We start from the raw sequence: 15,086 nt of genomic DNA, 5'->3' as shown, positions 1-15,086 counted from the left end.
AAATAAATGGTGACTTGATTGAGATGTACAAGTAAGAGGCCTAGATAGAGTGGGCAGCTAGAGACTTTTTCCAGGGCAGAAATAGCTAATATGTAGGTATTAGGGGCATTGAAGAGACTCCTAAGGCACACAGGTGAAAGAAAAATGGAGGGAGGGAAGGCTAGATTGATCCTAAAGTAGGTTAAAAGGTTGGCACAACATCGTGGGCCTGTCCTGTTCTGTATTAGTTTATGTTCAGTTGTCATTCAACTATACACTTGTGAATCTGTGGAATTTGTTGCCACTGGCAGCTCTGGAGGCCAAGTCTGTATATATATTTAAGGCAGAGGCTGATAGATTCTTGATCGGTCAAGGCATGAAGGGAGATCACAGTGGATTTAATTTAGCTTTTTAACAGGAAAAAGACTCTTGAGTCAAAGTGAAAACAAATCCCTACAAAGTGATCCAAATTAATTACAAATATAAAACAAAATAATTGATTCCAAAACTATTCACCCACTTTAATATTACACACCAAATCATCATTGATGCAGCCAATTGGTTTTGGAAGTCAAATAATTAGTTAAACAGAGATCTGTTTTTGGAGACTTGTGTACAGTCAAGGTGTTTCAATTGATTGCAGTAAAAAATACACTTGTAACTGGAAGGTCCAACTGCTGGTGAGTCAGTACCTGGCAAAAACTACACCATGAAGACAAAAGAACACCCCAAGCAACTCTGTAAAAAGGTTATTGAAAAGCACGAGATGGATACAAGTGATTTTGCAAGTCACTGAACAGCCCTTGGAGTACAGTTAAGTCAATCATCAAGAAATGGGAAGAACATGACACTGCTGTAAATCTGCGTAGAGCAGGTCGTCCTTCAATGCTGAGTGACGGGGCAAGAAGGGGACCAGTGAGAGACCTGTGACAACTCTGGAGGAGTTGCAAGTTTCAATGAGTGAGATGGAAATGCAACAAATGATGCCCAGGTGCTTCACCAGTCACAATTTTATGGGAAAGTGGCAAAGGGAAAGCCACTGTTGAAGAAAATTTGCACAATACCTCGGCTAGAGTTTGCCAGAAGATGTGTGGGAGACTCAAGTCAGCTGGAAGAGGGTTGTGCGGTCTGATGAACCCAGAATTTAGCTTTTAGGCCATCAGACTAAATGCTATGTTTCGCGTAAGCCTAACCCTATACATGAACAAAAACACCGTCCCTACCTTGAAGCATGATGGTTGCATTGTGCTGTGGGGGTGCTTCACTACAACAGGCCCTGGAGGACTTGTGAAGTTAGAGGGTAAATTGAATGCAGCAAAATATAGGAAAACCTGATTCAGTCTGCAAGATAACTGTGACTTGGGAGAAGGCTTAGTCTCCAGCAAGACAATGACCCCAAGCATAATGTCAAAGTTACACAGGAATGGCTTAAGAACAAAGTTAATGTCCTGGAGTGGCCATGTCAGTCCAGACCTGAATCCAATTAAGAATTTGTGGCTGGACTTGAAAAGGGCTGTTTACTCATGATCCCCATGCAATCTGACAGAGCAGTTCTGTAAAGAAGAATGGGGAAAACTGCAGTGTCCAGATGATAGAGACCTATCCACACAGACTCGAGGCTATAATTGCTGCCAAAGGTGCATCTTACTAAATACCGACTTGAAGGGGGCAAATACTTATGGAATCAATTATTGAGTTTTATGTTTGTAATTAATTTAGATCTTTTTATGGGCACTATAAATCTACAGCTAAATGAAACATGGTTCATCTGGGTCCATGGTGCTTAACACACAGCATGCAGTCAAGTCACACACAGCACATATAGTTACAATAGCACAGTCAAAAAAAAATTAGCTCTGGCCCCTGGGTGGCATGGCCTATAGATCGATGGTGCATGAGATGTTATCCTGGGGCCACATTTCTGCAAAAATAAGCATGCAGCAGCCCCACATCTCACACTGGGTCAGCCACAGTGTGCTTGTCTTCCAGGGAGCGAACACCAGAGAGCAGCACTGATGTGAGAGCCGGCCTCCAACCCACCACAGATCACAGAGTGCCTGCTTGTGCCTCTGTTCTCTCCCACACCACCTCTGGTGCCTCTTCCCCCGAGCAGCTGTAAGCCATGATGAAGACGTGGTCTGAGCAAACCCTCAATGGTTTTACCAATGAACCAATGATCAAACTTGCAGTATTTTGTATTAGCAATGTACCACAGAGTCTTGGAATCACAAGAAAAACATGACAATCATTTACACCATTTGTTGGACCCATAGAAGCCACTGCAACCAAGCCACCATCTTACTGGAAAATCTTATTATTCTATGTTCTAATAACCTGGTTAATGTGGGCCTCTATTGCTTTTCAGATATCACAAAATCTATGTTAGAGATTTAATAATGTTGGAATGATGTAATGCTCTCCAATTCTTTTTATATTACATTGACTACATTGGTGCTGTTGCTTGCACTCATGCTTGTCAAATTTATCAACTTTGCCTCTCCAACTTCCAACCTGACCTTATGTTCACTTGGTCCATTTGAATCATCTCTTCCTTTTCTCAATCTTGCTGTCTTCATCTCAGAAGAAATATATTATTGACTGGTATCTTTTATAAACCGCCTAAAAGACTGGTATCTTTTATAAACTCTTTCTTGTGTCTATCTTGACTATACCTCTTCCTAGCCTGACACTTGTGTGTGTGGGTGGGGGTGGGGAGATAATCCTTTTCTCAGTTCCTCTGTCTCTGCTGCATCTGCTCTCAGGACGAGGCTTTCCATTTCAGAATATGAAATGTCATCTTCCTCCTTTAACAAATGTGGCTTTTCTTCCATCGCCATCAATGCTGCCTGTATCTTCTACATTTCCTGCACAAATGCCCTCACCCCATCTTCCCACTGCCATAATTGAGACAGGGTTCCCCCTTGTACTCGCCCTCCTCCAGGTCCAGCATGCCATTTTTCTGCCTTTTCCCACCGCCGAGCACATCCTTCCCTTCTCCATTTTCCACAGGATCACTCTCTACGTGACTTCCTTGTCCATTCGTCCCTTCCCGCTGATCTCCCTCTTGGCACTTTGTCCTGCTTGCAGGGATAATTGTTACACCTGCCACTGCCCACTGTAACAGTACTGTTAGTGCCGCCGCCTCTACAACGAGGCAGTCTCATATTAAGACAGTGCCCGTTGAAAACTGACGATAATTTTCATTCTGAGTCTTTAGAATTCCTTACTTCAAAGGTGTGGAAGATTAATCCTTAAATATATTCAAAGCTGAGATTGATTTTAAATTTGAAAGAGGAGGAGTTTTGGTGGAGAGGGCTAAAATGGACGAGGAAGGTTCAATCAGACATACCATTGACTTGCAGAGCAGGATGGAAGGACCAAAATACTTGCAATACCTCGGGAATAATCCCCAAATCCATTGGTTAAAATCAAAACCATGTCTCTGCGCCTTCTCGGCCAAACATTCACAACATTACTGCTCTGATTACATTGGGCTCCTACTGAGTGCCCATGATGCCAGATTCCCAAAGCCGACACTCTGGGTTCCAACAAGGCCAGAGATTGCTGGAACGGCAGAGAAGTTGATTCAGTCGCGTTCTCAAAGCCTCATTGAAAATGTAATGCCTTCACCTAATTGTGTGAGCCTCTAACTGTTGTCTGATGGGGAATGAGCAAAGGACATTGACAGCGTACCGTTTCCCGCTAATGATTTTGAAGGATGACGCGCAGTTATTTATTTATTGTACCTCTTGAGTCTCATCAGAAGCTGCCCCGGGGAAAGTGAAACCATTTCCTTTTCTATCGAGGCATCAGATCCAGGCTTCAGTAATCGCTCACAGTCAAAATGAATCTTTGATTCTATTGCCCGATAGAAGAATTCTGCTATTATATGCGATTTCAAGACTTTAGAGAAAATAAAGTCGCTGTGCAACAAATGCATTTAAAATATAGTACTTTCGATTTTAAATTCAGCTCTGGATAGAAATAACTTGCATGAAGTACATTCAATGGATTACGTTCTGAGTACGGTCAAAGTTGCAATGTAAGCCCAATAAAGAAACAAGAATGTAAACCGCGATGTCATCCCTGGAACCGTCAAATCTCTGCGATATTTTCTACCCCGAGTGGTACTCCCCCCGAGCGGCGGAGGTACTTCCCATCGCTTCCCTGCTTCTGGGGGAAGGTTGTGATGTTGCACTTGTGATGGCGCCGCGCTTGTCCAGCTTTTTCCCTGTACGCCGGCCCAGGTAGCAAGTCCTAGGGACGATACATTGTTACCGCAAAACTCCGAGAGTCTCATCAGCTGTCCGCTATTTAGTGCAGGGTTTGTGGGGACGTGTGGAGAGAAAAGAAAAAGCATCGAAACCACTTTTCGGTGTGAACACTGGTTGAGAGCGAATCCTTTCTCATTAAGGTTTAGTAAACTTGCAGAATGAGAAGCTGGGGTAGATTAAAACAGGTTATAATCGTTAAAATCGCAGCTAGACTACGCAAGAAAATTCTTGGCCCATCCGATAAAGATTTGTGTTTTGCTTATTACTTGTCGATTTGCCCTGTTTATGTGTTGGGGGTTCTGGAATGGCATCATTGTTCACCCTGCTCCTAGACCTGACATGTTTCTGTTTTTTTCTCTCCACAGATGGTGTCTGACTTGGTGAGTGTTTTCATGCAGGTTTGCTATTAATTCGGATTTCCAAAATTACGTTTAATAATTAAAAAAAAAACACCACTGTCTTTAGAAAGTGATCAAGTAGAACGCAAAAAGGGATTTGATTTCCGAAGCAGCCCTAGTGAACTGGGAAATTAAGTGAGGAACGTTAGAATGACTGAAACATGGATTATGTCATTTTGCTCATGAAGGGACACATGCAACTTGAAAACACAAGCTTGACAAAAAGCAATTACTGTTGATCCTGAAAATCTGAAATAAAAACAAGAATTGCTGAAGATAATTAGTTAACCAGGTAGCATCTGAGGTGATAGAAAGTAGGTCTCATTAAAAATGATGCTGCTTTGCTTGCTGACTCTCTCAGAATTTTCTGCCCCCAGTTAGGACCCATGAGGGTTCCCCACGATGCTTGTGATTTGCAAGAAGTGAGTGGAGTTGAAGTTGAAATTGTTCATTGTGAAAACAAGAGGGACACTGGTTTGTCTTTTCAAGAAGGAATCATGGGATTCCTCAGAGCATCTTGGTAGAAGAGGAGGCGCAGAGGGATTTGATGTCCTGGTGGGACCAGCAAACTGCAAACTTTTGATGCAAGAGATAATCTTCAGAGATAGCATGGATGCAAATAGGAAGAATATGGAGGAGGGAGCAAAGGGTAGGGTCAAGGTGGAAATGAGCTCTGTTGGATAGAAATAGGCTGAGACCATTGTTCTGCCCAGTGAATCCTGCTTGTGGATCTTGGAGAAGAGGTTGAAGTGAGCTATGCGTGGTTGGAGAATGAAGAAGATGGGATTTATGGAAGCAAGATATCCAAAGGAAATGAGTTCATTGACTGTCTGAGAGACAATGCCTGATGTTCAGAGTTGGAAACATATACCAGAGGAAAGTCTAAGAGGATGTCAGAGAGTTCAAACATATTTCAACCAAAAAGCAACAGTGTCTCCTTTGTTGGCAGGATTGGGAATGATCCTGTGTAAGAGAGTGCTGAACATTCACAGGGGGGTTTCAAGTTAGTATGAGTGATGGCAGTGATTGTCTTGATATTTTCAATGTTTTGTTGACAGTTAGCGATGAGAGTATGAGGGCCAGCGGGAGGTGTCTGTGAATGTTAACAACCTGTGAACTAGGATAACTTTAAAGATTCAAAGCCCGTTTATTATCAAAGAATGCATAAACTATAGAGCTTGAAATAAATCCTGACGAAGGGTCTCAGCCCGAAACGTCGACAGCGCTTCTCCCTATAGATGCTGCCTGGCCTGCTGCGATCCACCAGCATTTTGTGTGTGTTGAGCTTGAAATAAGTCTGTTTACTGCAACACGCAAGTAGCTGTAAGTTTCTGGATACGGCCCCAAGGGAAGGAGGCAGGGTTGCCTTGTGGTCTTCAGTGTTTGGAAATTTGGTTCCATTCAGGATCACAAGCCCTTGGCCCAATGCCTAAATATAAGTTATGGTACTCACTGTGTCATTTCATGTGATCATTTGAGACTAGCAACCTAACCAGGCACTATAACAAGGCGGTGTCTAAAGCAGTGCTTACAATTGGAGCTGTATTTTCTGTTAACTAATAGATTTGAAACAGGCGTGTAGTCACTTGTTTTGTTCCAGGATTTATATCTCATGTAGGTCACATATATATTAAATTGATTATTACCTCCAGCTGGTTAAACACAGGTTTGAATCACGCAGATGTTTGTTAATCTCTTTTCATTATTTCTATGTCTCATTTAAAGGCAAGATTAAATCACAATCTGTGGCAGTAATTCCATTTATTACAAGAGAAAGAAGCTGTGTCAATGAATTATATTTTAGTAACGCTGTTTACTTAAACATAATTTGAAGTTTTGGAGTACGTTTTCAACAGAATAAACATTCTAGAGCATCAGTTCTTTGTTTTATTCAGTAATTAATTTTAATACTTATATCATTCTCTGTTGCTAAGCCACAAATGGAAATCTATTAGGACTTAATTTTTTTCCCCCTTAGGTCTTCTATCTTTTCAGTCATGATATTAATACTGCTTCAGTTTGCAATGGGACCAGCTGGAGGATTTGGACTAGAAGACAAAAACAATGTGGATAGTGCCGAGGAAGAGCCTTTGTACAGTAACATTCGATTGCCTGCTGAACATATTCCTTATTTTCTACACAATAACATAGATATAGCTATTAGTTGTGAGAAAGACTCTCTCTGTCCATTTAAGGTAGGTTTAATCTTATTTGTGCACTTTGTGATGGGAAATAATGCTGTATTTTTAGAGGAAAAAAAGATGGATGGGAGGAAAGCAGGAAAACAAAACAGCATGGGGCAAGTATGGTATGAAGCTCGAACCACCAGTCTGAAGGGACGTAGAACTGTTCAAGAGCAACATCGAAGCAGGGGTTGGCTGGACATTCAAAGAAGGAAAGGAGAACCCTGCAAATCTAAGAGGGTCAATGTCCAAAGCAGTAAAGGATCCCTGGAGTTCCCGCAGAACATCCTGTAAAAAGGAGCAAGGGGACTGGCAGGAGAAAAGACACATCAGGAGGAAAATGATGAAACCAGCAATTCAAGGATGTGGCAGGAAACAAGGGGCCGGGAGAGCTGGCTGGTGCATCCCCTCCCACCCCTAACCTGGAAACCGAGAGCCATAAGCCTTTTCTCAAGACTATCAGGGAAAATGTGGGTACAAGAGTGGTGATAATCCCAGGCAGTAGAGACATTCAAAACTTCCCTGTACATGGGTGACAACATTGACTACTGAGTAGACTGTCTGTTAATTTGCAGATTGATGTGCATATCATCAATTTGAATAGGTCTTAGGGGTGGGGTGGGGGAGAAAGAGTATCAAAGACAACACTGGTCCATGGTGTTGACAGTATGGCTATGGGAGCAAGAACATGATGAGTGGAATGTATAGATAAAGTAGAAGCTTGTAGACAGGCAACAATGATGTTTGATCACTGAATAGAATCTGATCATCAGCTGCCGGATGCTCCCATTAGAGTGCCTGCTGTTGTGGTGGTCTATACTTACGACCACTGTCGAAATCATGACTTTTCCAATTCATCTGGAACTGAAAATTGAATTAAGGTTGCAGGACTTTGTTACATAACTGACCAGAAAAAAAGGGGAAAACTGTACCAAATGTGGTCCTCATTCTAAAGGCTGTTTTTTGTGTGGCTGCATAGATATGCAAGCATGAAGTTTCATTATATGTTGCGATTCTTTCTGTTATGAGGTTGGGTTTGACCACGTTGCCATGGATTAATGCTTTTAGTCTGCATTGTCACCTGTCCCTCGTAAAACACTTTATGCAGAAGAGCACATTTGACTTTAAAACTATCAGCCACTGGTCTGCATAAAATGTTAACAGAGCCCCGTAGGACTAAGAATTTTGACATGTTTACTTTTGAAATACAGTAAACTGTTTGAAGATTGTCTATTTCAAAACCAAAGTGAGTATACTGTGCAATTAATGTTCCCTCTAATTTATTTTACAGCTGTGCGACCAGCCATTGCCCTGAGCAAGAAATTGTTACATGGCCTGAAAACTGCGTAGCATTTAAATATTTATTTTTTGTATTTGGCGTACTATGAATATTTAGAATGAGAATTGAAAAATCACATACTTTAGATTTTATTTAATTGAAGGATGTAATGAAATAGAGTACAACAAAAAAATCTTTCACATTTCATAAACTACTTCTCGTCTATATTTATTACAAATGCATCGTGTATAAACACTGTCCAGATAAATTTCGCATCCAGCTGAAAGGTGCGTCTTAATCGTCATTAGATCATCTAAATGCTTCACTTCTGGTCTGTTTCTGAATATATGTTTGCTTGAATTCACAAAACTGAATCCACGTTCACAGTCAGAACTAGAAACTTGAAATGTTCCAAGGAGGTCAACAAGAATTGACAGTCCTTCAAATTCTTCATTCTTAAGCATATAGTCCAACAGTTGAATCAGTCTCAACTTTCTCGAAAGGACAAATTTGAAATCATAGTATTGCTGCACTATTTTAGTGGCAACACTTTTGTTGTAGTCCTAATAGTAGCTGAGCTTTTTTTGTCAGTTGTACAACATTCTTGCTTCCAAATTCAAAATTGGTTGCATTTGAAAAGCAATGGGGTCCAAAGCTTGTCATTCTCTTAACTCATCGACAGGATATCTATTATCCAAATGATGACACATACATTGAATGAATCAAGTAACAGCCGCAGTATCAACATCAGAACTTATTAGATGTAAGCAGAGCTTTCACTTTGTCACTCCGATAAACGGTATCGCCAAGGTACTGTGACCGTAACTTGTTAATTTTTGCTTTCACATACTGCAGTGCTTCAATTGTTTTCAAACAGTTTTTTCTGAAGGAATTTATAAAGATATCAGATCTGAAATAGTATGAAGGACAGCTAATGCTGTTCGATATTGTGGATTGCTCAAAATCGCAATTATATTGTATTGACGGATTTCAAAATTATATTAGCATTATATAAAAGAAAATTCCTGCTGTGTGGCAACAAGGGCTATGTGGGCGGAAGCATTTCAGTTACTGAGCAACGTGCACCCAGAGGAGACGGCATTTTCAACCCCTCTGTATTCAAGAATTCAGCAAATGGTCATTCTACATTCTGGTCCCTAGCCATCCTGCACTAAATCAGCCATTATTTGTTGACTGAAAGTCACTAGGGGTAATTACCCACCAAATTTTTATTTTTGTTTGCATTAAGAACTGTCTAAGCTGTACTTAGATATTCTTTCAACATTGATGGAATTGTCAATTTACAGAACTGGGGAATGTTGAGTGAATTTTTGCCCTGCTAATGTGATTTATAGGACCATGTCTCTAAATCAGTTTCTAAAATATATCCAATATTTTAATACATTTATATCACCACTGAGCTATAAATATTTGCCATTATCACTAATTACTTGCATTATTTTAGTTGAACAATAATACCTTTTGGAAGTATTTTAAACTAAGAATAAAAATGAATGTTTTAGAAAGAATAAGAGCATTCATTCTTTTAAAATCTTTTTTCTATACCACATTTAACCATTTTGTTCTTATGTTAACAAGTCAGTCCAATACATTTTTAGCAGTATGTAAAGAATGGGTATTCAGTAATTTATTTAAAATTACATTTGACATCAAGCTATTTCTGCTTTTTCTGTAGAAACATTTGAGAGAGCTGGAATCTTGCTGGGGTTATGAAAAGAATTGCAAACCAGAATACAGATTCAGTTACCCAGTGTGCTCTGAAGCTGCTTCAGGATGGTAAGACCCTCATCAAAGGTAATAAAGAGAACAGTATATGAATTTGGAGTTATGTCTCATTCATGAGAAGAATTGATGTGTTGATTATTTGTTGACTAACGATGCAACAAATGCATTTATAATTTGAGTTAAATTTGAAGCTTAATTATCTCGGAATATTGGGAATGATTATTAAATTAAGTTTCAGCAGGATTTAGAGTTTAATTTTATGGCTCTATACTAAGAATGTATTCATTTTATAGCCATTTGTCGTTTCGTCCTGAAGATTGACAGCAAATTTTAGACTTGTTGTGAGCATTTAATCGTTTACTTAATCAGTGAAACTGCTTTAAATTATTTTCTTTTAAGGGAAAATTCAACTCTTAAGATTTCAGATGAAGCTGCTCACCCCCTTATCAAAGCTTTAAAAGACATTGAATATGACAGTTCAACAAATCCTCTATCACAAGTGTAAACCGTAGCTTTAAAAAGTAAACACTATTTATTGTAATCGCTTAACTAGAACCTCAGAGTTTTGGATTGCCATAAATGATTTATGAAATGTATTTATTATAATTACTTAAAATACAATTTAATTTGTGATTCATTTCTTACAAACTTTTTTTGATTTCTGTGCAAGTGTTTGCCATGGTATAAACGTGACTCAACAAAATACTACAGCGATGCTGCTAATAGAGCTACTGCCTCACAGTTCAAGCAAACTGGGTACAATCCCTGTCCTCCTGTACTGTCTTTGTAGAGTCTGAATGTTCTTCTTGTAACCCCATGGGTTTTCTCTGGCTACTCCGGCTTCCTCATGTATTGGTAGGTTAATTGGCCTCTGTAAATTGCCCCTAGCTTTAAGAGGAGTGGTAGCATCAGGGGTTGTTGATGGGAATGTGGGGAGAATAATTTATATGAAAAAATGGTGGGAACTGGGATCACTTTGCATTGGCATAGACTTGATGAGCTAAATGGCTTTCTATGTCATATGGTAATTGGTGTATTTTCTCTATTTGGCTTCAGTTGACAGATGACATGACAGATTCAATATTTTTCTTGCCCTCTTAAGCATCTATGTAAATATTGTGGTATAATTATTGATTTTAACTTTTTAGGGATAAATGATAAGTTGTTAAATTTGAACCACCTTCTCCCAACTCTCACCTAAAAGTGATTGTGTTTATGTTGGATGGGAAATTTGATGTTGACACTTTAAAACATGGCACTGATCTGCTGTAAAGCCGACCCTTTCGGGTTTTAGCAAAGTCAACGATATTGTTGGGCTGGTGTGTTTGGATCTCAGCAAGCCCTCAGGAAGGTATTAAAATTTTTTGCCACAAAGTTTGTAATTTAAACTCATAAAACCTGGCCTCTGAAAGTAGAGCCAGTGAAAGTTGGAATGTTTTGCACCTTGTGATTAAGGGCATGAAACTATGTAGACAGATTCATTTGATGAAATTTTATTGGACAACCCACAAGAATAATACAAGTTGGTTGTCTCCTTGTCTGGTTGTTCTGAAGAAAATTCTTCAGGGGCTAGAATTGTGCTAGTCAAGGTTTTTCGCCCAAAAAGAGTTTCATTACATATCCTGGAAACACATTGTCTTTGGCAGTAGCCATCACTCATAGCATCTTAGCTAATGTCTTATGTCTCGTTTTGACATAGAGCTATGGTAACCAGAGGCCTTAATGCTGAACTAAATCTTTCAGACCTCGTTCTTCTTGTTGTTTGATTAAAATTCTCTTGTATTAGCCATTTTCTTTTCTTCTTGATTTCTAATGGTTTCCATTTATTAATAGACTTATCTTAATTTAATTCCTTTACATTAAATGCCAACTGTTTCTTCATCATTAATACTAATGGCAAGCAATTTATCCTGTCATGTTGTTTTCTCTATGCTGCAACTGTTGGTGTACGGAGTTTACCAAAATGTTATACGAATAGCTTTTGTTTTATAATTCTCCCCAGTACTTTGTGTTCTTTGCAGCCTTTCAACTTAAAATTCTTTGCTTTAAAGTATTTTCTTTCAAGGGAGAATTCAACTGTTCAGATTGCAGATCAAGCTAGACATCTCCTTAATCAAAAGTATAGATGGAGCAGTTCCACGTTTACAGTTTGTTGATTCAATAGCTCCCTGTTCAGATAGCTTCTTCACATCTGCTCTTAATTGTAAAGGACAGAAAAGAGCAGATTTACTGGAAGAGGAGTATAGAGACTATGTCAGTACGGAGTGAATACCAGCTTAATGCATGTTATCATCATGGGCACTACCTTCCAGGTTCTAATTTTTCTGCGCAAACCTTTATCAATTCTTATTTAAGTAGTGATTATTTGAATCCTTGTCTTTGTGACTTGGAGTTAAGAGTGCCGGCCTCTAAGCTACAGCTGACAATATACTTGACTGGCTCTTCCTCGTTGATCAATTTTGTGTTGCACAATTTCATTTTCATCTGCAGCTTCCATAATATTTGAAACAACACTTAGAAAATTTGTTAGTAACTACAGAATGAGGCTCTTTATGCTGTTGTAGCTTCCCCAGAATGGTATTTCACACTATTATACCATGTGGATATTCATTTAAATGCCGTGTGTGCTGGTGTTTGAAGCATTTATACTTTAACATGCTCTGAAATTCAATTTAATTTTGGTTTTAATAATATGACAGATTAATGTTCAGAGCTTTGATCTTGAGCTCTTGGCATTTCAAGCAATGGAAACAGTGCAAAATGCACATACTGGTTCAGATCCTCCATTAAACCCAGCTTTATTGTCATTATTGTTATGCAGCCAAAAAGCAGATTGAGATTTTGAGGATTTGCAGCTCAGCCAGTAAATGGATAAACCAAATATTAACAAACTAGGTTTTCATGTTATATCTTGTTACAGGGCCAACACAATAGAGGGAGCAGAGGAGATTTTTTGGAAGCAAGGCGATTTTGGTTACATTAAAGAAATGCTTCATGAAATGAAAACACTGTGTGAACCAGTCAAATCAGTAAGATTTTTTTCTGATCTACCTTTTTAAATTGGTTTAGTTTGAAATTAGTCTTGTCTCTCCATTTTTATATTGCCACAGAGTTTGTGATTGTAACAATAGCAAAACCAACTACATTTACCATCATTACTTAGGGTAATTGCAACTTCTGCTGTCTGTGGGTGCACAGTAAAACCAAAAAAAACCCACAAAATAGTGTCACTGCTGCCCTGCAACACCGTAGGTTCCATGTTGTTAACTTTGCCAATCCGGACGGTTAAAAAAAACAAGAATGTGGACTTTTAGTGCATCCTTAACACTGTAAAAGCTATTGTAAATTATGGCCACATTGAGTATGGTGCAACTGAGTTTTTACATGGAGACAACCATTGCTGAGCAACCCCTCCATCCTTGAAAAATAATGTCATTTTATAGTTTTAGGAAGTTATTTTCTCAAATTTTAAAATTTTGTCAGCTGTAAAAATGCCAAATAAGTTTCAAAGTTTTTTTTCCCAAAGTTGTTGGTGACACTTCAGCTTCTGCCTTCCTTCCAACTTAATGGCCAATGTCATTTTACTTCCCATAAATTTTTTAACTGCTACATCATATTAGGACTCTTTATCTCCTGATGTACAGTCTGTAAGAATACTACAAAATAATTGGCTTCTTAGCTTGACTGATGGCATCCCCATTGCTGGATACCAGATATCACCAACAGAAGATGGTTGATTCCCAATTACTTTTTAAAAGGGAGAGTTCATGCTACAAAGCTTCTTTTAATCTTAATGGCTAAAAGTTGGTGGTAAGCATTGTTCGCACATTGATTGTAAAGTTCACCTATTAGTTTCTGAATGATTTAAAAAAAAATGTGGGCTTTGATTTTATTCAAGTTTGACTTTTGTTTCTTCTGTGATGTTTCATTTCAGGGTGATTCTTTCCTGGCGTGCACAAAATACACTCGTTATTGTAGAGCTTCTAACCTCTACATTGATTTGAGAAACCCAAGAAGGAACACAGATAGGTCTTTATCTTCAGATATCTTGATTGTAATAGCAGAATCTTTATATTAATGTGTTTTCAAAATTTGCTTCACTTTCCTAATGTAGCTAGCAACAGCTGACGCCTGTATGATGATACAGTTTTCTTTTTCCAGTCAAATGGTGAGTGTGCTATGTAGATTCTCAGAATCTAAAGCAGTGCAAGTGTGTAGTATTGTGACTTTTTGCTCAAAATGGTCTTCTATTGTTGTCATTGCATTCTCTGGGTTTTGAGATTACTGATGAGGCTAATTTGGTTTCCACAAATTTAATCACTTTAGGGTAGGAGATAAATTTGTGAGGTGGTGTGTCCTTTTGTGTACACTGGCTTCTGGGCATTTCTACACACTGACTCCAGGTTCTCAGTGCTATTTTAACACAATGCTCGTTCCCTCTCATCATTTACAGTGGTCTTGGGACAGGGTTTCCCAGGAGTCAGTGTGGAAATCTTGTGAACATTCTTGAAACTTGGAACAAGAAGAATTTCAGAGTTGAATATTTTGATAATAAATGAACCTTTGAACTTGTTAGCACTCTGTGCAATAATGGGAGCGTCTAGGACCAGAGGGCTTAGCCTCAGAATAGAAGCATATCCCTGTAGAACTGTGATGAGGAGGAATTTCTTTAACAAGAGGGTGGTGAATATGTGGAATTCATTGACATAGACAGCTGTGGAGATCACGATAAAGGTTATGGAAGGTAGGAGATCGTGACTGAGAGAGAAAATACATTAGCCATGACCGAATGGTTGAGCAGGCTCGATGGGCTGAATTGCCAAGTGGTTTAATAAGTAGTTAAAAAGGCAACTGATGTATTAGCTTTTATGGTAAAGGTGTTAGGGTTTAAGAATAGGGAAGTTTTGTTGCAGTTACGCAGGTGTTGGTGAGCCTACACCTGGAAAACCATACACAATTTTGGTGTTGTTCCCTGTATCTAAAAAGAAAGAAGTCAAAATGAGATTCTTCTTGCTAATTCCTGAGAAGAGAGGATCTTTCTATAAACAGAGACTAGACAGTTGGGTTTGCACCTCCTGGTGTTTAGAAGAATGATTGGTGACCTTATTCAATCATGTTAGGTCCTAAATGGCTTGACAGGGTAGATTCTGAAATGCTTCCACTGGTCTGAATGAAGGATCTCAGCCCAAAATGTTGGCTGCTATTCACTTGCATAGATGCTGCCTGA

The 15,086-nt window shown here is 39.0% G+C and overlaps 1 protein-coding gene across 2 annotated transcripts in view; it reads left to right on the top strand.

Moving 5' to 3' along the window:
• Nucleotides 1-4,162: 4,162 nt before the first annotated feature.
• Nucleotides 4,163-15,086, top strand: part of eogt (EGF domain-specific O-linked N-acetylglucosamine (GlcNAc) transferase) — a 38,318-nt gene continuing 27,394 nt past the window's right edge. The window contains exons 1-6 of one of the 2 annotated variants that reach the window (XM_059944293.1): nt 4,163-4,226; nt 4,619-4,633; nt 6,630-6,846; nt 9,810-9,910; nt 12,780-12,888; nt 13,794-13,888. In XM_059944293.1, coding sequence (XP_059800276.1) covers nt 4,183-4,226; nt 4,619-4,633; nt 6,630-6,846; nt 9,810-9,910; nt 12,780-12,888; nt 13,794-13,888 — 581 coding nt within the window. In that variant the 5' untranslated portion in view covers nt 4,163-4,182. Of the gene's footprint in view, nt 4,227-4,382; nt 4,394-4,618; nt 4,634-6,629; nt 6,847-9,809; nt 9,911-12,779; nt 12,889-13,793; nt 13,889-15,086 lie in introns of those variants that run through there. The other variant, XM_059944294.1, reaches the window with a different exon arrangement.

This window comes from Hypanus sabinus, chromosome 19 (genome assembly GCF_030144855.1).
Source record: "Hypanus sabinus isolate sHypSab1 chromosome 19, sHypSab1.hap1, whole genome shotgun sequence".
In the NCBI taxonomy this organism is placed as follows: domain Eukaryota; kingdom Metazoa; phylum Chordata; class Chondrichthyes; order Myliobatiformes; family Dasyatidae; genus Hypanus; species Hypanus sabinus.
Note: the sequence above shows the minus strand (reverse complement) of the source record. Positions and strands in the feature narration are given on the sequence as shown.